Raw genomic sequence first — 24,242 nt, forward strand, 5'->3', positions numbered from 1 at the left:
ACTCATCTGCTCTTCACTCAGACTCCAGAAGTGCCTGGGGGATTGAACTATTGAGGCACTTCAGTGAGCATTTGGGCTACCTTAGAGTGCCAGACCCTGTCAGTGTCTGCTTAATGAGCCAGTGCTTCCATCTCCTGCACATCAGGTGCCTAAATTCATCTCATGCCTCTGGTTCAAGCCAAAGGGGTCTGAGACCATCTGAAATTCTATCCATAAAAGCCCTCTTAAGAAACCATCAGAGAGAACCCTTAAGTACAACATACACAGCTTTGGCTTTACAAAATTAAGCATATGTATTAAGCGAGCTAAAGAAATTGATACAACACAATATTTCTCATATTACATCCATTTTCTCATAAAATTTGGAGACCATAACTATCTTCTTATTTCTTGCACCTCTGTGTCAGTTTGGCAGAGAAAGGAGGAAACACAATCTTACTTAATATAAGCAGCATTTGAAAAATAGTAATTGCAGGTCTCACTTTAATTTATTTTTAGGTCATACTGCCCTCTAGGGGATTAGGCATATAGCTAGAGATTTTTGCATATTATGAACATTTTTAATTCAAACAGAAAGAGATCAGTACCTTTGTACTGCAGTAGAATGTAACAATCTATCTAGACTTCATCACTGATCATTTTTAGCATAATTCAAATTCATTTTCTTGGGAAGTATTCATAATTAACATAGAGTCATTGCTTCCTGGAGATGGGGCTGACTTCACGTGCTCAGGTAGTTCATCTCTTTATATTAGGAAGTTTGTGCAGGGCCCAGTTGATGCTGTTAAATTAGGAGAACTTTCCCACTTATTTTGGGGAATACTGTATGAGAAGCATGAGAAAACTTAAACACTTAAATACTCTGCAGAATATATATATATATTTGTCGCATCATACATGACTCCTCTTTCAACATTTTTGAAAACAAACAAACAAACAAACAAATAAAAAAACAGCTTTCAGAAATAGAACAAACAGCAAAAGAGTCCATTTGGCCAGGCAAGATTGTGATTTTTTCCTAGTGATTTACGAAGGCCAAAAATAAAGGGAAAAAAAATGAGGATATTGAAAGATTGGAAAGGAGAAATCAAATGACAAGGAAGACTGCCCTTTGGGTGGGCTGAGAAACTCATAGCATTTTTTAGAGGTGGCAGTGCTTGCCAAGGATGGAGGATAGCCTACAGAAAGTGGTAAAGGAGCAGATATCCAGTTCTTTATTACCTCAAAATATTTAATCTTGTCTGCTTCCCTGTCAGTTACTGATGCTTTGATCCTCCTCTGATTTCTCTTCATCCTATTTTAATTTTAAAAGCCTGCAACTGGGCAACTGTAGAACAATCTTCCCTGGCCAAATGGACTCTAAAACTGGACTGGGAGTGGGGATCACCAGATTGCTGTTGGATCATTGCAAACCTGCTCTAGAAGTCTTAATTTGGACCTAGTTAATCTTCATTTTACTGTGGAGTGAGTAGTCTTATCACTACAACGGGCCTCCAGTTTTCGGTTTGATACCCTCCATGCAGCTGCACTCCCAGCAGAGGAACAGCCATCTCCTGTAAGCACTGCCTTTAAAAAAAGATCACTTTGCTCTTGCTTCTTCCAAGGATCATGTGGGACTTTGGAGACGTTTTAAAGATGTCAGCTTTATATAATCTGGCTTTGCACTTTAATCTTAGCAAACTTAATTATGAGAGCTAAGGAAATTAGTGTAAGGTAAAATAGCCAATCTTATTGTTATCGTATTATCTTTGCATTATCTTATTATCTAGTCCATGTAAATTTCAGAAGGCATCCACCTAGCCATCTGCTACTTTTTCCCAACTTTGTTTCTGTCTTCTCACTTAAAATTTATATCCATTTTGTAAAGCATATTCTTACATGTAGAAGGTTATGCTGCTGGGACCTCTTAAGTAAAAGCTCTCTTATGTATTTCCTTGCCTGGCAAGGAAATGGGAATTAACGTCTGCAGCATTTTTTTATTTATTCTAAATGGCCCTATCACATTCAAGCTTGCATATCCTGTCCTGTAGTCCATGGCATGCTAATGATTTTTATTCTCAGTGGCCTAGACATTTGCTGATCTCAGAGATTCTACAATAATGGGCTTTCCCAAGTCTCTGCTGATTCTAACCTCATTTTATAAAAATTTCAGAAGTATTACATTTCTGGTTTGTTCTGGGCTTGTGTAGATGCCTTATTTACCTGCAGGCATGTGCCAGAAGAGGTAGTATAGCTCTTTCTGTGCTAGCTTGCCTCTACCAAGGCAAACTGGAGTTATTAACGTCAATAGGAAGACATTTTTGGTACTGCTTTGTAACTATAGCCATTGCCTTAACTCCTGTGCTTATCACAGTGTGTAGTTTCAACGGTCATGAACTGTCTGGAAATCTCGCTTCAGTTAGTCATACTTTTCCACTGCTGTGAGTCCACTAGGAAGAGCTGTTACCATTGTGGTTTTCAGCCTGTGTACAGGACAAGAACACAGTAGCACAGGCTCTCCATGAGATACTTGAACTGAGGGATGGCACGTTTTCAGCTAGCAGTCAAGAAAAGGGCAGTCTGACTGACTTCTTGAGGCTGCATTCCTCTGCTTTCCCACCACTATGCCTGGTTTCCACACAGGCAGCCTTTCTTTCAGGAGCGGTTGTTCTTGGATTCCATAAGGAGTACCCACAAACATGTTCCAAAAGGAATTCCACGAAAGGAATTCCAAAATACCAAGAAAAAGTCTGCTCTATTTAAGAAAGAGAGAGAAATAATTAGAAATACTGAAAAAAAAAAAAAAAAAAAAAAAGAGTGGAAATTTCACTACTGTAGTTTGGAAAACAGAAGTTATGCTTTCAGATTTGAAGGTGAGATATTGAGTGGGTGATGGAAGAGCTTCTCCTGTTCTGTGTCACCAAGATAGGTGTGCTGCCCTCAGGCAAAAAGATGTAATGGGAACAATCACTAAGCTGCAGCATTCACGACATGGGTTAATAATCTGCACAGACAAAAAGAATTACTCCAGTATAATTTAAGGCACATTTTACATAATATATTTTTCTAGATCTTGCATGCCTGCATGAAGAACTTCTTGACTCCATAAGTGATTCTCTGATGAAAACAAACAAGGCCTGATGGTGACTAAAGTGCTCCTCAACACAAGAGCATTGCTGCAGCCAGATTCTGCCACAGCCATTCTTGCATTAAGTAGTGACTTAGTCTACAAGTAGGATGTTTAGTCTCAGACTGAGCACTGCTGGTGAAAGGTGCTACTCAGCCTGAAAAAGAACCTGATTTACAACAAGAAATACAAACCAAAACAACAGCTTCTCCAATCACAATGGCTGAGTGGGAAGGTTAAGATTTCACATGCAATCCTTGAGTTAGAATTTGCCTTGGGAAGCAGGGTTAGGTCCTCTTTTCTGCAATTCTCAGGTCTTTCTTTCTTACACACTTCAAGAATACAGTCTGCAAAACAGGACTTATGATATGCCCGACAGAACTATCCCTTAGCATTGCTCCTGCTCTGTTTTACTGACAGGAATAAAATCAGAAAGCAATGAATCGCCTTGTCCAGCTTCCTGTATATCAACAGTCACTTCATGTTTCTGTGAAGATCTGTAATGAGTCTTGAGTGACTTGAGTGCAATTTAAGCATGCTTTGCAGAGGGGCCTCGAGTCTTCATCAACAGGGTCCTTGGGTCCTTACCCTGTTAATTATCCTCATGCTTCCAACTGTGTGCTCTGCTCCAAACTTGGATTTATCTCACTTTCACTCCATTTTTATGTGCCATTCTCCTCAAGGCAGACAAGGCTTTTGCCTCCAGGAGCACTGGAGCTCAGCTGATCACATGGATCATGCTCTTGTTGCAGGATGTTCAGCAACAACATTTCATGTGTCTCTTCACATAAAAATTAGTTTAGTAATCCCATATGTCTTTCAAAAGAGATCTTCACACTGTAGTGGAGTGATCTTGCAAACTTGTTTCTACTTAGTCAAGTAGATATACGTAATTTAAAGTCTATTGCCCTTTTGTTACTGTCTTTCTTGAATCATGTTGTGGCTTGTTTGCAAGCTGTCCTGTGATGTGATTTGAAAATATGTATACAAGCAATAAGCATAATGCCCTAGCACTGATCTCATCAGCTAGAGAGGTGAAGAAAGAGCTTTCTTTCTCTCTTACTTTCCACCTCATTCTTTGAAAGCCAAAGATTATACAAGTCTCCTTTACATTACAGTTGTACTGATATCTTCCTCTTAACTACTGCTACTCTTCTAACTTGAGACAAATAATATGAAGAACAGGAAAAAATATAAAATATTGAGCAATTGCCTGTTGAAGGAACTTCCACTATGGTCTGAGCTTAATGAGGCAGAAATTCCTCCGAAAATTTAAGTATGATGGGTTGTTGAAAGACTATGTCAGGGCCAATCCGCCCAAGGTGCCACCTCATTTCTGGAGCATCCTGGCTTCAATTCTTAGCTTTGCAAATAAAAATGAATTTGAATACATTAGCATATGTAATAGTTATTACTTATCTCTCCTACGACTCAGTTTCTGGACAAGCATGGGACAATGAGCTTTAAACAAGGCAAGCAGGTGCTCAGGGCTTCTTTGAATGAGACAGGCCTTAACTATCACTCTAATACTCTGTGCCAAAATCTGAGTTTTTAGACAGCATAATTAAGCTTCCAAATTCACCCCTAATGGCATAAGGGTCTTGTTTTAAATGGCATCAAGTGTCCAGCACCACTTTGTCTTCAGATAATCCACCTAAAATACATGCCTTATCACTTTGCAGGTATCTTCTGTGCTCTTCCTCTGTTCTTTCCCTGAAAAAAATAATGCTCAAATATAGCCAAGGGTATTTTAAGAAAACAAGGACTTTAAATTGCTTATTGTACTCTTTTGTTGTTTATTTTTTTCTTTTCCTTTTTTGGCCTGTGAGGGAGGGTCTGCCTGTATATTGCCGTATACTTAGACAGTTCCTGCCGCAATGTGGAGCCCTCCTCCTGCTGAGGAGCTTAGATGCTATTGTGCTATAGAGAAATACTGGCAGAATAATGTCTATATAATAAACAAAAAAAAAAAAAAAAGAAAAAAAAAGAAAAAAAAAGAAAAAAAAGCAAGGAGAGGAAGCTTGTCATATGAATAATGCTTCAGAGAACCTGGGGAAAGAGACTTATTTATTTTCACTTTTCTTTCAATCATTTTATTTCTGATAGTACTTTTGCCTGAAGTTAAAATCAGCTATTCTTTAATCCCCAGGAGAATGATTACTATCATTTAAGAAAATGATGTTCTTTCTAATTAAGCTGTTTTCAGACAATTAAATTGCTTCCTGATTTTCATAATTGTTTCATTGCTACAATCTACCTCCTTCCTGATTAGCAAGGTGGAGAAACCCCAACCTTTTTACTGTGTAAAACGTTTAGCAGTTAAGAAAGTAGTCCCAGCAAATATTCTGAGTTGGATTCTTCCCCCACACACCCTGCCCAATATAAGCTGCCACTTCACCTGCATCCCTCCCATCCATGTAGCAGTCACATCCGAGACTCCAAATCTCCCAGAAGATGTATGTGATAATGCACACTTTTACTTTGTCCTTGTTAACACAAAACATCAACTCAGAATGATGCAGTTCTGCTGGGTAGAACTGGGGACAGTTCTGCTGTCCCACTGGGGATTTTGTTTCTTACTGGATAGCAGTGCTTGTTATGGGATGTGACTAAAGCTGAGGCCCAAACTGAAATTTCTTAGATAAACAGAAGATCATTTAAACCTGTTTTGATGTTTCTAGCAAATGTAGATGATGTGTTTTTCTTAGCGCCCTGAAACCAAGCTTGCTTGCATCAACCATTTGTCTATACTTGAACCTCAGGTCTCCATAGACTAAAACAGTGGGTTCACAAATCCGCAGTGTACAACAAGTTAACCACAGACAAACATCAAATAGCTATTGCAGTGTGTTCTGACTACTTACACAGTCTGGAATATGATTGATTTGTTGCACAGAGGTGCCTTGAACAATATGGAGAGTCTGCTCTTTCCATCCAAACCCTGTACAATATGTCAAGAATGCTGTTGGATGTGCCTGGCTTCATCTAATATTATTACTTTTTAACATCTTGTGCATCCTATGTGCATGTTTTTGTCTTCTTTCTCTTTCATTTGCTTTCTCTTTCTCTTTTGCTCTCATTCTCTGTTATGGTGAGGAATTAGCTGTTAATATTGAAGGCTTATTAAAATGTGAACAAATCAGAATGTGCAAAATGTCTTGGGATGCTAGGGAATTTAGAGAATACCATGTGAGTTTTAGTATGTGAAAGATGCATAGCAGAAGTCTTTCCATTTACTGCATGATTGTCTGCAACTGTTGCAAATGACTCAGCAGATCAATATCCTTGGTATTAAAGGAAAATAGATGGCTGTCACCTATGAAGGAGGGAACAGCTCTAGAAACACTCCAGCGATGTTTAGCCCTGCTTCTTCACTTCCAAGCCTGCCTCTCTCTTGCAGCACTAGACTCCAGCTCTAGCTGATCCCGCCTATGAGACAAAGGCAGCCCTCCCTGCTGGCACAGGCCCTCTCCTCCTGACAGTGAACAAACAGTCTTCAAGAGACCCATTTCTCATAACCGGTTCTAAAACAGACACACTGTGAATGCAGCACATTGAACCTAGTGATTCCTCTGATCTCAGCTTCCAGTCACTGGGCATCCCACACTCAGCAATCTCTTTAGCACTTCAAAATGTTTCCGGATCATTTTATTTATGACTTTATGGGCCAATTTCTTTAAACGGCATTCAGGTGTCTTCCAAACTTGTGCTGAGAAATACAGATAGAGTCTTTGTTTATTTAGCAGTGAGTGTTAGTAAGTGCAGAACCACCAAACTGGCAACATAGTGCTTTTAAGTATTGATCCGCACTATCAGAAGAATAGAGGAAATGTGAAATAAAATTCAAGAAGTATTTAATTAAGATATTGCTCCTCCCACAGTTCATATACCATTCTGCTCTCACCATGACAGATTCCACCTGAATTTACTGAACCTCCTTGTGACAGTGTTAATTAGAGAAGCACGATGGCAAAGAGCCCTCCCAGCCTCCCACAACCAGGAAATCCAGCCACACAAATGGCAAGCTTTTATAGCAGGGTCAGCCTTCTTTAGAAAATGCAGGATTTGTCAACTCCCATGATTTTCACAGGACTGCCTTTGGAACTGTGTCAGTGGCCTGGTTCTTGAAGTCAACTGAAGTGCCAGCATGTACAAATGTACGATTTTAGTTCTGATTGAGCTTACCACACCCTTTTGGAAGGAAAAAAATAGAACAAGAAAATATTTTAAATGTAACAAAATTTTTCTTAAAAAAAAAAAAAAATCAGAGGGAAAATGAGTATCTCTTTCTCTTTAAGTCTCATGATTCTTTACATACATCCTACGATTTTTTAGCTCTGATTTTTGGCATGGTGTTGAAAATGTGGCACAAACTGACAAGAACGAGCATATTAACTCCAACAGAATCATCTCTTCTTTTAGAGATGTTTATGGGCATGTTAGATATCTCCTTCCCTTGATATTTCCAACCAAATGAAAGAAGTCTTGAAGGCAAATAATTTTGCCTTTCTGTTGTGATAAGCTATTTTGTTGCAATATCAAAGGCCATTATCATTAACTATCTCTTTTGTCTTTCAAATTTTTCCATGAAAAATGACTTAATATGAATTTTTTGTAATATTATGAGAAGGAAATTGATGACTTTCAAAATCACTTTTGAGGGGTGTTATGGCAGAAGTCAGCATCAAAATAAACACAGATAGCAGAGCCATCTCTGAACAGCGATGTTCAGGTGCTTCAGTGCTCATGGGCACAAGCGGTTCGGAAAGGAAGATGTAATAAGTCAGGATGCAGATTTCCTCCTAGAGTCAAGCCTCTGTTGCCCATTACTCTCATTTCAGTTACTTCCATTAATGCTCACACTCTCATACTCTTCTCTCACTTTTTGCCTTTTTCACCTTGTGCTTTAACAGCCTGTCTCAGAGGGTGGTAATGAAACAACAAATAATTTTTTCTGCAGAAAAAAAGCTTGCAAAAAATACCATCCACAACAAGTGATCCTTCTAAACACCTGCATACCCCCTCTATGCTGTGGGATGAGCTAGCTAGAGTAGGTTATAAGTGTGATGCACAGATGATCAGCAAGCTCTTTGCTTGGCATCCCTTTTTCATTATCCTGCCATTTTAGATAAATGTTTTTATAGCCTCTGCTTGATTTTCTGTCAGATTCCTCCCTATGAATCCTCCCTTCCTGCTTCCTACAGAATGTGGCCAGCTGGTTACTGCTAAATTTAAACAAAGATGTGCTACTTGTAACTCTGTTTTCTCCATCCATGCAGTATTACTAGCCTAACTCAGCTAGCAATAAGTACTTCTATTTTGATGTGTGTGGGGACTGTAAGCCCAGATGAAGGTCAATGAAGGCTGTTGCATAGATAGATAATGCTGACAGGGAGTGCTCTGTCTGATTTTCCACAGAAAAGGGCTGATTCTGTGGAATTGGGACATTTGTGGGGGCATGTGAATTCTGTCTAAAATCTGGGGGAAACTGGGAATTTAAAATAGGGTGCCTACTGGAGATCTGCAGAGCAGCACAGCCCAGATCTCCATCAGCAATGTAATCCTACCATGCTGGTATGGAACAAAATACCCAGCATCTCTTGTGAAATGGAAATCTTCCTTTCTAACCAGCTCTAATTACAAACAAAATACTGTGTTTGAATAACCAATAAAATAGGGCATCAACAAAGAAGCAACTCTTTGCATCTCTGAGATTCATACAGCATCCAAGAGCTCAAACATCAAGGAGAACACAGCAGGTAGCTTAACTCCCAAGATCTCTCCCCTGCTGTTGTTATCATTGACAATGAAGGCAGTGTTGTAAGCGCAGAGTGCAATGGACAATTCATGCACTTACTGTATCTTGCACTCTAGCTACAGGCGCGTGATTTTCTGAAGAAATGATGACAGGATCAAACATATTCTGGCAGATGCTCACAAAATCAGAGCTCCTTTCACTCAGTAAATGACCATAAAAATGCTTTGAAGATGACAATAAAAAGTTATTTAATCATGTTCAAAACAGAAGCACCTGCCAAGTCAATATATCATTTTTTACATGATTGGCTGGTGCAGTAACAATAGCAAAAGATGTAAAGTGAGGCTGTTAGGAGCAGCTACTAGCCTGATTCTATAGTAGGCATAGCCTGATGGTGGAGAGAGAGAGAAAGAGGTGGGGAGAAAAAAAGCAACAGAGAGAGTCACACATATATTTCCTTAGCCTCCTGATTTTTCATCTCTTTTCCACAGCTGTTACAAGGTGCCCTTGGGAACCACATCAGAAGATGTCCCAACCAGTCCCCATTTTCCACCAACTCAGTGTAAAGAGAATGGATCATGATAGGACACAAAGCAGCCTGGGTAATCTTTGTGCTGCTAGAGAAGAGGAGAAAGGTTCTGGTGAGAAGGACAAAGATTTGACCTTTTGGTAGTGTCACTGCTCAGGATTTTTGTAAACCAGTAACCATGTGCTTTTAGAAATAGGGAAACAGAGAGCCTTATGTACAGCTGGGCAAGAACATACCAAGAAGAATAGGAAAGCCATTGCCTGCCACTAATAGCATGAGCTATGAGGTCACAGCTGTACAATAATGCAGAGCCCATGCTGCTGTTTGGCTACTCCCCTGTCCCACAGGTGTACACAGAGCTCAAATTCAGCTAGACAAAACATTTATCTACCCGTGACCGGGCATACACTACATGCTAGGCTTAAGAGCTATCCAACCATACCTGGTACAATTCAAAACCACCTCCACGATGCTGATTGACTGAGCTGTTAAATAATCAGCTGAAATTAATTCAGGTAGTGATAATTTACATAGATTGACGAAAGGGGATAGGCTGGTATCTGAAATCCTTCAGAGCAGCAAACAGATGTGTAGAATTTAAGGTGAATAGGGGCTCCTCTGAGCAAATGCTGTCATCTTCATGGGGATCCCTGGGATTAATTCACAATACAAGACTAACACCTTTGATTAAACTAGAATATTTTTGTTCAAGTACACCATTCAAACTTTCAAGGTAATAAAGCATGCCATTAAGTTGTGTTTAAAATGGCTTACAGCTCTTGCTAGTTAAGAGTCAGGCCAGATTTCTGACCAGGATTTGTCTAGATGTTGGCTCTCACTCAGCTTTGACCGCTAACCTAAGGAGCCTTTTATGACCAAATTTTTGTTTGCTATGTCAGTTTTTAAGCTTAGGTTGCTTCTTGAGCTTCTTTGGTGTGCTAGACTATGCAGGCCATTCCCAACCTTCACCCCCCAGGATGAATATTAAGCCATGGCTTGTCCAGTGGCTCTTGCTTGGTGGCTCTCACGTCCTTCAATTTCTTAAAATGTAGACTTTGAAACAATATGGCACAGAAGGATGATTGATAATGTAGTGTCCTCTGGAAGCACCAGGAACACAGAAGAAATGGAGTTCCAACTGGTGCCCAGCTAGCAGCAGCAGATGCATTTTCTGAAGTGTGATAGCAAAGCAATAATCACAAACGATACTGTGTTTTGCAGAGCAGATGTATCCAATTAGGACTCTGTGTGAATGCACAACAGAAAAAAGCAAATCAGTAGCTTCTAGAAGAGGATGGCACTAGCTACTGGGCTCCTTTCCATACTGGACTGCTTCTCTTCAGGGAAGTTTTCCTTGTCTGGCAGCACAGGAAAATCATGGGCACATGGGGTAGAATATTTTCTCTCCGGATTTAATTTATCTACATATTTTAAGTGGCTACATTCATGACTTAGTAAAATAAATATTGAAGTTGAATATCATAAAACCATTAGCAGTACCAAATCCCCCACCCGTCTGTAACAGGAGAATAGTCTGATGCCTACTGCCAACCAATACTGCAAAGCAATATGCTGTGGTTTTGGGGAATGTCAATAAATTATTTTTGGTAGATGATTTTTGGAAATCATTTTGTGACTTTTCTGTATGTTGAATGTTCCAGGAGAATTTGTCTGGCTTCTCAAAAGCATCATAAGCTGAGTCCCAAAGAGTCCCTTTGTACTAAGGAGATTTGCTATTCTTGGTGCTGCTAACAGCTTTTCAAAATTTCCTTTTCTTGTTCCTGTCTGTTCCTTTTCTTTTTTAAAACATTCCTCATTCAGAGCCAAATTCAGTCATACTCTGAGGAGGGTATCTAACTCCCAGGTTTAAATATTAGATGGAACAAAGGCTTATGAGGAAGTACTTAACATGCAATTCTCTCCAAACAACTTGGTCTCCTTTTGCTCAAGAATGAGAATCTGTGAATGTCTGAAATGGACTCATTCTCCAGTCATGTCACTAGGGTAGTGGGCACAGCCCCAAGCAGACAGAGTTCAAGAAGCATTTGGATGATGCTCTCAGAAAGAGGGTTTGAATTTTGAGTGGTGCTGTGTGGAGCCAGGAGTTGGACTTGATGGTCCCTGTGGGTCCCTTCCAACTGAGGATATTCTGTGACTCTATAATTCCACGTTTGAATATAAGAAAGGCATACCCCTGTTCTGGAGAGACATCTTTATTTTTACCTGGGAGACCTATCCTTGGAGCATAAATACTTCATGATGACTTCTAAATAGAAGAGTACTGGAGAATGTAGGATGAAATCTGGCACTGCTGCCAACCTTTTTACTCTGGAGAGCTGATAGTCTTCTCAATTTAAAACGCAATTTTAAGGCTGAATATAATGGAAAGTAATCCTGATCTCAGTAGTCTGTGCGTTATTGGCAGGCAGTAATCTCTTCTCCCTGTTAAATCTTGTAGATGTATTAGTGACTTTTGGTCAAATTAATATTGCTGCTCTGAGATACTCCTACATGATACTTGAGAATAGCTTTATGTCTGAGGAAGGTAAAGCAACTTCTATGATGCTGGAAACTGCAACCACTGTCCTCTTCCTCAGAGAGAATTCTGTTTTAACCAATGTAGTTAGAAGATTCTTGGAGGTAGGTTGAGGTGTTCAGGATTCTTTCTGTCACTGCTATTGTTGGTGGCACTTGGCTTTTACTCTGATTTTTTTTTTTTTTTTTTTTTTTTTAATGTGAAGTAGATAGAGGGAAGTCTTGCAATTCGTTGTAGGAATTGTAAGATGAGTACATCACACAATGGGTAGTAGGTATGGGATAAGACCAGGATTCAAAGGTTGTTAGCATCAGCTGAGGGAGAGGAAAACATGCCTTCAAGACCTTTGATGAAAGGGCTGAGCGCCATTAGTAAGGTTCGGAGACTAGGTTCCTTGTATCTCAGCTATTCCCATCTTCTCAAGAAGCAGCAGTTATCAGTCACTTGAGTCCAGTAGAAGACATGTACCTTCACCAAATAACTGTGGATTGTGAGGAGCACTGAAAACAGGGAAAGCAGGCCCATTCTCCTCCACAGAAATTGCTGGCTAATGCCTGCTTCTGAAAGCAAAATGAGGTCACTGTTCTCTCCAGTATCAGCCGAGTCCTGGCCAGGGGATGGAAGGCTGCTTCTGCCACTGCAGCACTCAGAGAGGCTGAAAAGTCCAAGGAATTTTTCCACAGACATGATTTGCTCTTAATTAACAGCACAGTCCAGGTGGGTTATGAATCTAGACATACTCAATGCAAAGCTGCCAGGAGCCTTTCCTATGTCAATGATAAAAACACCTGTTTTGGTGCTTGGCAGAGCTCTGCTGGGAGGTGACACATTTTGTCTATTACAAAATTTAAAATATATTACATATACCTCCAGAGACCAATGACAGACAATCATTAGCAGGGACACATTCAAATGGCTCATAAATCACAGCAAAAAAAGCTGGGTCGTATGCTTTTTCTGAACTATTGTCCACCTCTTGGAGACAAAGTCAAGTGATTTGTTATCATGCCGTGGTTCTGAGCTAACAAACATGTGCCCAGGGGCTCCCACTGAAACGGAGCTGGCCTTTTACAAAGTCAATAGTTTATTTACTGAATAAGAATAAAGCACCCAGGAAGATCTTTTAAGATGTCAGCAATGCTTTTCATTAGCTGAAGATGGCATTTAGGTCTTGATCACGGCATGTTTATTCATTAGCTCCAGTGAAATCCCTGTCCTGTTTGCACGGGAATGTAGAAGTGAGACCTGGTAGGATGAATGAAAGGGAGAAAAGACTGTGTGTGTTTGCCCCTTTCACAAGAGTGGGAAAAGAAAGAAAAAAAAGAAAAAGAAAAGAAATTAAAAACCAAACCAAAACAAAGTATTACAAAGAAAATGTATTGAAAGGCAGTAGATCTGTTTTTTGGGTTTTGGTTTTGTTTTGCTCAAAATTCTGACCAAAGATATTTGTCAATGTATTTCTCCTAGATAAAGCTTAAACGATAGTTAGGTTAGCACATTAATTTTCCTTGCTGAATACATTTAAAATTTAGTTGGATCCACTTGTTTCTTTTATGAAAACAGTATTTTCAGTTCAACTCACTCTTTGCAGGTCTTCTTACAGTAAGTTTCCATAGTTTACTAATTGACATTTAATGTAAAGCATTCTTCCTGCTACCTGAAGCTGTTGATTCAAGGAGCTGCTTTTTAGTACTTAAACTAGACTCGATTGCTCTCCCTGTAGCTCAGCTGTTGGTTACCTTCCCTCAACCTGGGGAGCACAGCTTTGGCCTCAGCTGGTTATCAGGAATTGCAGCTTTCCTATCCCCTGGGCTTGGTAAAGGGCAATGCTCAGAAGCTGTTGTTTTGTTTAAAGAAAGTCCTATTGCAGAGTATTTTAGGGAAGGGAAGAGAGAGGGACACCCAACTCTTTCTGTCATCACCTGTTCAGTCAGTAAGTGGTAAAAGCATAACTTAACCAAGTCTTCCTCTTTCACAGAAGCTTTCTAGGGCCGCGTGTTGACTCCTGGGGAGGAGAGAATCTCAGGCAAAAAGGAGCCAGGAAAGGACCCAGACCTCCTGGCTGCGATGCTGCCAAATACTCAGCAATTTGATGGAGGGTGGATGTAGGCTAAGGAGGAGAGAAGTTCTGCTCCTACCTTTCCCTTTCTAATGCCGATGTCATGCTATTCCCGCGGCTGATTCTGCTGCACCGTTGGGTTGCAAAGAGTTAAAATGGAGAGCAGAGCAGCATGTGCACGTTACAAACTACATGAGGCAAAATCCAGAGCTTGAAGTCCGGATCCCTTCATCTCCATTCTCCTGCCAACATCCCCCCCCCCGTCCTTCCAGCAATCATATATTATAAAGGGGTTTTATGATACAAATTTGATAATCTCCCATACACATTGGCACTGTTCTAATTGGAGTTGTAAGCCCATAAAATTCAAACTCTTTGTTTTCATGAAGGCCACAAGGTTTTAAAAGATACTATTGTACCGCCTAAAACCCATAAAATTGTCACTAGGGACTGATTAAACAGTCCTGAATTGAAACAGTGCGGATTTTGTCTAGGTCCTTTTCAACCACAACAATGCTCTTTTCAACTCCCGAGACAAAAGGAGGTTTAAGGAGCGATTCTCTGGGAGATTCTTCTGAGATAACCCCATCCATATGGGAGACAAGGTGGCCAGCAGCTGAGACAAAAATAAATAAATAAATAAATAAATGGGAAGAGAGGGAAGGAAAAAAGATTTTGGATGGCAGGAGGAAAAATAAAGTGAGGAGGGGGGTGGGAATAACAACAGAAAGACAGGTGAAACACAGTCTGTATTCCTCTGCGTTCTCCTCGCGCATCCGCAAGCCCGGCCCTGCCCGCATCCCCTCGGCACCTGCCCCTGCCCAGGCGCGGCGGCGATGCGTGGGTTGGATGTGGTGCGGAGCCTGGCTGCGGCCTCATCTCCCGGGGCACATCTGCTCCGAGGAATTCCCTTTCGGGAAAACACGCATTAAAAACAAAACAAAACAAAACAACAAAACTCTCCCCCCCCCCCCCCCCCAAACAAACAAACAAACAAACAACAACTCCTGAGTGCCCCTCTGCTTTAACTCGACCACCTTTCCTCGGCGTTTCTAACTCCCAAATATTCCCTCTAGGTTCTTGGTTGCGTCTCCTGTCGAAGAGCTGAAGACAGTCAACAATTCAAACCTCTTTCTCTCGTTTTTAAAGTGTTTTCCATATTTACAGCTAGCAGTTAAATGATTATTTTCCTCCAATTAATAAAAGCAATAGTTCGATAAAGCGCTTCAAGACGTAATTCTCCAGCTGTTAACAGACTTCACTGCTCTCTCGGCCACCCTTCCCCACCATACCTTTGGAACAGCTGCGGGCTAGCGGTCAAGTCCGCTCAATGTCGGCTCTTGCCTTAGCGGCTCGGGAAAGCCCAGCGCTGAGCGTACCGCCGTGGTGCCGGAGCCGTCGAACCGAGCTGAGCCGGAGGGAATCCCGCCCCGCAGCCCTCGGCCCAAGCGAAGGGTGCGGAGTCCGCAACTACAGGCGCCCAGCACCCTCTGGCAAGCTCTATTCGCCGTTCACCATGGCGTGCGTGGGTAACTCAGAGGAACTCGAGTGCGAAGGTCCTCTGGAGAGTTCAAGGGAAGTATTTAAGAGCTAGAAACAATCCAAAGTGAAAGATCTAACGGTCAAAAATACACTCCTTATCCGAGAAAAAAAATATTTTCTGAGTATCATTTTATTAGTCACTGGAAGAATAAGCTATTTTCAAGTAAACTAGGTCGCTAGTTTTAATTATTATTTTTTTAATAGGAAACCTCTCCGACAGAGCCAGGAGGAGAAGAGCTATCACCGAAGCAGAGCCGTACACGGCTCCGTGCCCCGGGAGCAGATTGCCCCGGCAGTCGCGCTCCGTGCCCGCATCTCCGTGCCCCGCCCGCCCCGTCCGGGAGCCTTCTTCGAGCCCGTGGCCGGGCGAGCCCTTGGGATGAGTCCTGCCCGGAGGGGGAGGCGCCGCCGTCACCAGCTCCAGGAGACGACGGCGGGATGCGCTAAGTGCTGGTACGCGGGGCAGACGCCGAGGGTAGGCGGGCAGGCCGGGTAGCCCTGCACGGCGAGGGCGGCCTGGGCGCTGCAGCCCGCCAGCGCGCAGCCCAGCTTGGGGCGGGAGGCGGCTGGCGAGGAACTGGCGGGGAAGCTCCGGCAGGGATCCCCGTCCCTCAGTAGCACCGGCACCGGCATCACCACCCGGCGCAGCAGGGCAGGCGGGCGCGGAGGAGGAGGACTGCCGGGGCCCTCACTCCGTGCCCTTTTCATCTTGTAGCGGTGGTTTTGGAACCAGATTTTCACCTGCGTGGGGGTGAGGCTGAGCAGGCGGGCCAGCTGCTCCCGCTCCGGCGCCGAGAGGTACCGCTGCTGCCGGAACCGGCGCTCTAGCTCCAGCGTTTGAGCTTTGGAGAACAGCACTCGTCTCTTCTTCTTCTTCTCGGCCTCCGAGCCGCGGGCTGGGAGCGACCTCTGCGTGGAGTCGGGCAGGCTCAGCTCCGGGCCGCTCTCGTCGGAAGCTGGGGACAGCGAGGGGTTAGAGAGAGAGGCCGCCGGGCAGAATACGGGCCGCCGAGGCCGAGCGCGACACCTCCTGCGGGGAGAGCGCGGGGTTTACCGGAACTCAGAGGGTGTGCCGAGCCCAACCTGGGTAAGGGGAGTCGTAGCCACGGGACGGAAAGGGCCGGACCCACGGCACGTCCCCGCAGGCACCCCTTCCTCGCCTTGCGCGGGTGCCAGCAGCGGCACGGGGCTAGCACCGGGCTACCAAATGTGCGCACTTTCCTCCAGCCACGACTACCTTAACGCGGAGCTTATCCCGATGGGGTTCCTGCTTCCGCCTGAAGCAGAGACTCGCCCCCTCACCTCTGTTTAAAAGCATCTGTATCTGCCGCGCAGTTTGGGATAAGTGCCGCAGCGCTGGGCTGAGCGAAGGCTGCTCGCCGCGGTGGGAAGCGCGTGGGCATCCACGGCTGCGGCCGCAGCGCTGCATGGCAGCCTGCATGCTGCCTTCCGCGCTGCGGGGGGATCCGAACCCCTCCAGTACAAACAGGCGGATGCCTGCAACACTGAAACGGGAGGAAGGAATCCGGGAGCGAGGCTAAATGGTAACTGCAAAGAGACGGGAGGATACAGCCCGAGGCTAAGCTTTCTGCCATAGCCCTGCTCACACCGAGGGGGAAAAAAAATAATCTTTTCTCTCACAAGCTCGTGGCTGGGATCCTCCTGCTGCTTGGTCCTTGTAGTTCAATAATATCCTATATAATTCCCAGCCTGGATCCCCCCGGCGCTGCAGGCTACACGCGCTGGCAGTTCGCTTCTTCGCATCTTCCCCAGAAGAACGGGGAACAAACACACGATAGCTGCAAGGAGATGGCGAGTTTCTGTCCGTAGTATACTCACAGGGATAGTGATTTCTGTCCGTCTCTATCCAGCCACGATATGGAGAGCCGCTGTATTTTTCCGCCGAATGCTGGTGGTGGTGGTGGTCAGAAGCTTGCTTCATGCTATGCGCATCCTGTTCTGGTAAATCCAAGATGCTCCTCACTGTAAAACTGATCCTGCCAGATGTGGCCATGGTAGGGTGTGCACACTCCCCAAAAATATCTTCCCGAAGTCCCAAACCCCCTCCTTTAAAGCCTCGAGGAAAGAACTGCGTAGTTACTGGGGAATCTCTCGGCTCGAGAGGAGCCCTTCCATCGCCACTCAACCCCAAATATTAGTGTCGTTTACAGAGGTGTCCTGTTTATATAAACAGTCCTCCCCACTGCAAACACTGCCCGCTTTCAAACCGTCCCTGTCTATAGGATGCTAAGTACCTGAATTAGTCAAGTGCTAAAGCCCTAATGGGAGTAGGTGTAACCCCCCTCCCGCCACCCCCATGGGAGAATAACCCGTTACCTCCCAAAGACAGCAGGAAACAGGCTTCATCATTACATATTCTGTCTGATTAGCCAAAAGTGGGGACAGATAATGGTAATTGTTAGCAGTGAATAACATCTTGGGTGGCATGCGGATGACCAACAACCACCCCCCTCCACCCGCCACCAAAGCCACCAGCGTCCCTTCTATCCCCAGACAAAGTGAATCCTCCCAGGACATCCGCAGAGCCTGCCGAGAGCCCCCTCCTAGCTTCTCCTTCTTTATTCTCCCCCCGCTCCCCAACCCCCCTTCTTTTCCCTATCTTTAAACCTGGCAGGAATTTCACTCGCTATTTGTTTTATTTTCCCGGGCCGTTTATCGCTCTCTCTCTTCGCCAGTGGCAGCGTTCCTACCCTCAGCCCCTACCGGGGCTTTCACACCTCCGCGGAAAGGCTGCTGCGTGCGAACGTTCTGGGGACTGTTGTGCTACATCTCCTGTGCATGGTGTGGCTGTAAGGTTTTTTTTTCTCAGGAACAGCTATGGGGTGACCGTGGCTGGGTACACAGGGGTAACTCGACACACTTGCTTCATGGGAAGGAGAAGTAGGGGAGATTTTATTAACATCATTTTGCTCTGTGATTAACCGAAAGGCGACGTGTGTAAGGTGTTGCAGTGACTCCAGATGGGAGAGAAGGAGAAAAGCTCAGACGCGGCAGCGCCTTTGTTTGTTTATCCACATCCCCCCTAGCTCTGCTTCACCTGCGGAGAGCCCCAGCACTTGTCCGGATCCGGGGCAGTGGCCGTCGGCTAGATGCAGCCCCAGCGGCACCTCCGTTTCCCCTCGCAGCCTCTCATTGCGGAGCTGCAGTCTGGCTTTGCCTGGCTTCCGTGAGACTCACAAACCGACACAAAGCCACCAAGCCTCGCCAGCCGCTCAAAGGCCGAGCACAGCGGAGGGCTCGCTTCCTGGGCGCATGGCAGGGACCGGGGGACCGACAGCCGCGACCTGTTTCGGCTTCGTCCGGGATGCGCAGCGAGGGGAAGAAACATGGGAGGAGAGGGGACATATGAGCTCTGTCGCTCTTGAACGCCGCCGAACTGCACACAGTGTGGCCCCGTCGGGTAAACTGCGTGAAATCCTGCGCCTCGAAAGAGCAATCTAGAGGCACATGCAGAAATGGCTCTAGCCGGCTGCTTTGTTGGTTCAGATCTCCCTGTCCAAACAGACACCTCTAACCCATTGTGCTCAGATTTTATTTAACCATCCCCAGCTTCGCCCCTCTGCCTCCTGCAGCCCCTCCCCGCCTGGCTTCGTGCAGCGCTTCGCGAAACAGCTCCACTCCACGGGAAATGGGAGGTGGGCGATAACGGTGGTGAGGGACAAGATTTATATCGCGGAGATCTGTGGCGGAGATGAAAACAGGGTACCGGTCTCCATTTGGCCATCTTCCCGCATATTTTCCCGGGACCGGCCACGCTCCATATAAACCATTCCCAGGCCGAGATTGCCGCAGCCACCTATCAAGCGTGCTGGTGACAGTAGTTATCTTCCTCGCTCCGAGCGCTGCCTCCCAGCCGTCCTGGGTGGTCGGAGCGAGGGGAGCACAAATACATGCCAACTGCTAGGCCGTGAACAAAGGGGAAATGTAGCCCTATGTCCCGGACCTGTTGGAAGCATTTGTTCCAGTCAAGATTTTGCATTTGTTCAGATCTGGAATAATAGGTGATTGACGCCTTCCCACAATGTGCTTTAACTCTCCGGGATAAATCGGAGCTTGTTCCTTGTTGTCATGGTTTTCAATAGGGTTCAATGGGATTGAACCACTATCGACTCTGCTTTACGTCTCCGGCAGCCCCGTCCATACAAATTTATTAGTTATGTCTTTTTAAATAAGATTAAATAGAAGCGACGTGGCCGCGCTCCGCCGAGCTGCTCCTCCCGCACCGCTGTGGGCCCCGGGCGCGGCTCCCGGTGTGTGACTCCCCGTGTCGCACCCGCGTCGCCCCGGGGGGGCTCGGTCCTGTCGCCCCGCCTGGCAGAACCGCGCTTACCTGCGGGCAGCGCACTGACGCCCGCTTCCGGCCGCCCCGAAAGCAAAGGAGTCCGCAACGTGCTTATTAATAACTTGACCCCGCGGGCAAACACTTGCTGAGTGCCTGTGCTTGGAGCTGGATGCCGGGGGGGTGGGGGGGGGGGCGGCAGGGGAGGGGCGGGCCGGGGGCTCGGAGCCGCAGAGCTGTACAGTACCGCGGTGGCTCTTACAAGGAGTTTGCTAAGGACTCTCCAAAGAAAGTGCAAAAACTCTGCAAGGAAAAAAAGTGGGGATGAGAGAAAGAGAGTCTACTTCAGTGACCTCTCTTAGCCTTTTAATCTATTTAACATCCTAAGCCCACACTGATGTGTAGAAATAAGTAAATGGTACTCTTCAAGCCTTAAGAGCTCTTCAGCATCAAATATTTGCACTTACTCTTAGAGTTTTTCTCAAATAGCACAAGACACATTCTCCCTGGACGAGCCGAGCTAACTAAATATACCTACGCATTGTTATCAGCGGGAAATAGTTCCCTTCAAAGGGAGAACGCAAGAACCTGAAATGTTTCATGTCTTGTTTTGCTTGGGACTGACTCCGTACTTGCCAGCCCCGGCTGCCCAACCCCATTTCGGGCTCTGCGGGTTCACGTTTCATCCCTTCGAGGGACGCTCTGACCGTGGGGACTCCCGGGGGCCGAAGCTTTTGACAGACGGCGCGCACGAGGATGAAGCCGGGATGGGCAGCGCCGGCTGCGCGCCCCACGCGTGGGCCCGCGGAGGAGCGCTGCGCGTGCCCGTCCTTGCTAATTTCCCAGCCGCACTGTGCGTCCCAGAGAATGTCCCCTCTTCGTAGAGGATAAAGGAAAGAAAAAAGATTCTAAATCAATAATATTTATTTGTTACCATGTTTTTCACAGCGCGCTTTTCATCCCTCCCTGCCGCCAAGCGTGTTTGTTTGAGGCTCAAGAGAAACACAGCAGGAACAGCAGCGTTCTCCAGTCCGAGACGTGGCCCGGCCAGGCCCTTTTAAGGATATCCCGGAGCTCGCTCTGACCTTCCCCATTCCCCTCGGGGCTCTGCCGGGCTATAAACATCTGAGAAAACAGGAGCTTCCCCCGGTTTTTTGTTTGTTTGTTTGTCTGTTTGTTTGTTTTATTTTTGTTTGCTTGTTTGTTTTGAATGGGTTCATCTGTTGTGCTCAGTGGAGGATTCCAAAGCAGGTTGATTAAACCGATATATGCGGGATGCTCAAATGCGATCAGAGAGAAGAGGGAAAAAATAGATAAAAGTATTTACGCCAATGAAAGCAGCATTCTGTTGCTGGTGGATGCAGTCGTAGCTTTATGGAGGAGCCCTCCATAGCGCTTAGCAGACGGCTGCGGGGCAGCACCAGCGCCCAGGGGAGGAGGCTGGGAGCCGCCCAGGCTGTGCTGCGGATGCGTGCGTTTCAGCCGCGGAAGCTGCCGGGGCAGCGCACCTCGGCGGTCTCACAGCCACGGGCCGTTGACGTCTGGGAAATGAGGCATGGAAAGTGAGCGACTTGACAAATACCACAACAACATTTGGCAAATGAAACCTTGGCCTAGAGTTTTCTTTCTCTAGATACTGCATTTTAATATTTCAATCTGTATTTCAATCAACGTCCATATGAGAGGATTCAAAACTCACTACTTTGGTTTTACTGAAAGGAAAACCTGATCTCACAGAATTCAATGGAAACTGTAGAATTTAAAATTCGAAATTAGAACAGGGAAGATGCTGTCCTTCCATAAAATCCTTTACTTCATTTTCTAATAATGAAAATTTTCATAGCTCGGAAGTTTTCTTTTGCAAGTGCCTGCAAATAGTGTCTTTCCCATCAGCTTTAACTTTGAATCTTACCATAAACTATTGTATTTTAGCTTTGCAATCTACATTCTTTACAGTATATTTTATGATTAGGGCAATATTGTGGAAGGAGTATAATATTATCTACAGGAAGGATTGGTTTCTATTTATATATTGTATGTGTCCCTCTTCCCCGGAAGAATAATATCAGTTACTTTTGGCCATAGGTTTTTCTGCTTTCTAATACGTCCTAGAAATCCACTTTTTTTTTCATTACTTTAAAAAAAAAATATATTTTTTTTCCCCCAGCTTCGTTATTTCTTCTTTTCATTACCATTCCCCAGCCTAAATACAATGAACTCAACCAAAAACCTCAAGATTTTTTTTCATTTAATGGTTACTCTGAAACCTCTAATTCTCTGGTGCACCACCTTGTAGTCCACCTAAATCATGTCTCTGCTATCAGTTTCCATTTGGTTTTGCAGAGCTTATTAATCAAAAATAAATAATAATTATTACATCCAATACATTAAAAACATGTTATCCAAGGCTTACACTTTCTCTGAAGCCCTCAATTTTCTGTTCTGCATTTAAACAAGAGGCATTACTCCTCGGAAGAGGGATTATCCGCAGCAGTGGACAGAGCTTTTCATTTGCTCCATGTGATCATCCCGGAGGAATTATTTTGCAAATGGACCACAAGCAAAGCAGACAGGGACAAACTCTCCCTGCCCTCCCTTGGATTGGGATGAGCTTGTGCTGTGCCTAGGTGGTGTGTCCTCACAATACAAGGAAGTAGAGTGGGGCTGTCACTTGCCCTGGCTTCCCTCTTCTTGGGGTGTCTGGGCCTCAGATCTTGGGAGAGGCTGAGGGAACAGTTCTCCTGCCAGCACACTGCCCTTGGGCAAGCAGGGAACACCTCCCAAGGTTACCTGGGTGGCACAGCAGCAGCAATCCCACTGATACCATTCCTCTCCATTTTTATCTCACTGCTGGGGCAGGGGCAGGCTCCAGGTGAAGGGCAAAAGACTTGCTCCCAAGTTCTGCGCCCACTGCCAAAGTTGGAGCACACAGGTTCCTTTCTCCAGGGCAAGATGCCCATGCTCATGGTGAAGGAGGCATCTCTGGAGAGTAACAATGGCCTTGAAAGGGACAGGTCTACAGCAGAGGCTGCATTTTGTGCTTTGAACAGCTTATAAAGGTATATATTGTTCTTCAGTGTATGACTTTGGTTTGGACTGATATTTATTCATTACATTTTAAAGTAATAAATAAATTCTAACAAGTATTCTCCATTGGTTAAATGCAGTTAATTCTAATACAAAATCTCTATGAGAATAAAATCAACAGCCAAAATTATAAATTTTAGAAAGTTCTTTTTGTCACTTTCATAGGATATGATTTCCTTCCTCTGTGCCTTGCAGGGTCGCGCAGAGACACCAGTGCTTTGGCTGGTACCTGCTGGCTGGCTGCCACTCACATGTGCTGACTGCCGCCAGCCTGCTGCCAAGCCAAATGTTTGCCTTCCTCCCCTTAGTCAGCCAATAACTCAGGCTTTCTCTCAAGCCATTGTGTTTCTCCGAACTCCTGCAATCATAATTGGTTTTGAGACTCCTGTCTATTGATTGAATTTGTTTGAGGCTGCCTTTTTTTTCCCTATGGGTGCCACACAAGGACTGTCTGTGCCAGCAACCCCCATTCTGTTCTCTTGGTGGGCAGGAGTTTACTGAGGAGGCGCTTTCAGTTTGTAACACTAGAAACTGGATTTTATGTTTGACTGCATATGGGCCAGACCAAATGTCCCCATTTACAAATGTGGTTTGAAATCTGCATTTGAGTTTCTCAGCTTTGCCCTGACTTGATACTGAGCTGCTTTTTTTTTGTCCCTACAGATGTATGTAATGAAGAGAATTATTTCAGGTTTCTGCAGCAAGGAGCCAAGGTTTATTTTTGCATACAAAAATTTCTCAGGCTAAGATTCAGCTCATGACACACATCCAGCTTTATGTACTTTGTACATGAAAGTGCATACACACATTTTGACGCTCATTATTTTCCATAATAGACCTTGAAGTTCACAGAAGATGATTTATTTTCCTTTCTGTTTCAGCGTCTGTCTCCACAGCTCTCTTCTGTTTTTCTTCCCTTCTCTCACTCACATTTTACCTCTTTTGCCCTCATTTTTCTCTCTTGACAGTTTCCATTTAAAAGCCCATTTGCAGTCATTTTCTCACAGCACATCTGAACATACTCTATACCAGCAGGTCTTGTGTTAAGAAACCATGAGGATACGTAGTAATTTCTCAGTCCCATTGCAGTTCCTTAAATGCTGTTAGTCACCAAACTGAACAGTAAAACAAGCTAAGATCCCCAGACAATCCTAGACTGAAATATTTTATTAGAAAACAATAAACAGAAGTATGTTTTCAGCTATGCTTCATTTTAAGCTTATGCTCAGGTTGTTCAGTAAAATCATTGGGTCTGATTCAGCTGTCATTATCCATTCTTAATCTAAAGGGTCTTAAAGTTAAGCCTTGGTGAGCACTGCATTACA

At 44.6% G+C, this 24,242-nt stretch overlaps 1 protein-coding gene across 1 annotated transcript; it reads right to left on the reverse strand.

The window, feature by feature from the left end:
- Positions 1–15,941: 15,941 nt before the first annotated feature.
- NKX2-8 (NK2 homeobox 8) lies at positions 15,942–17,544 on the reverse strand (the record flags this gene model as incomplete). Its single annotated transcript, XM_079536775.1, has 2 exons — positions 15,942–16,486; positions 17,370–17,544. The coding sequence occupies 2 exons, from the start codon at positions 17,542–17,544 to the stop codon at positions 15,942–15,944; spliced, it is 720 nt and encodes a 239-aa protein (XP_079392901.1).
- Between the last annotated feature and the right edge of the window lie 6,698 nt (positions 17,545–24,242).

Source organism: Tetrao urogallus, assembly GCF_951394365.1.
Source record: "Tetrao urogallus genome assembly, chromosome: 6".
NCBI classification, from domain to species: Eukaryota; Metazoa; Chordata; class Aves; order Galliformes; family Phasianidae; genus Tetrao; species Tetrao urogallus.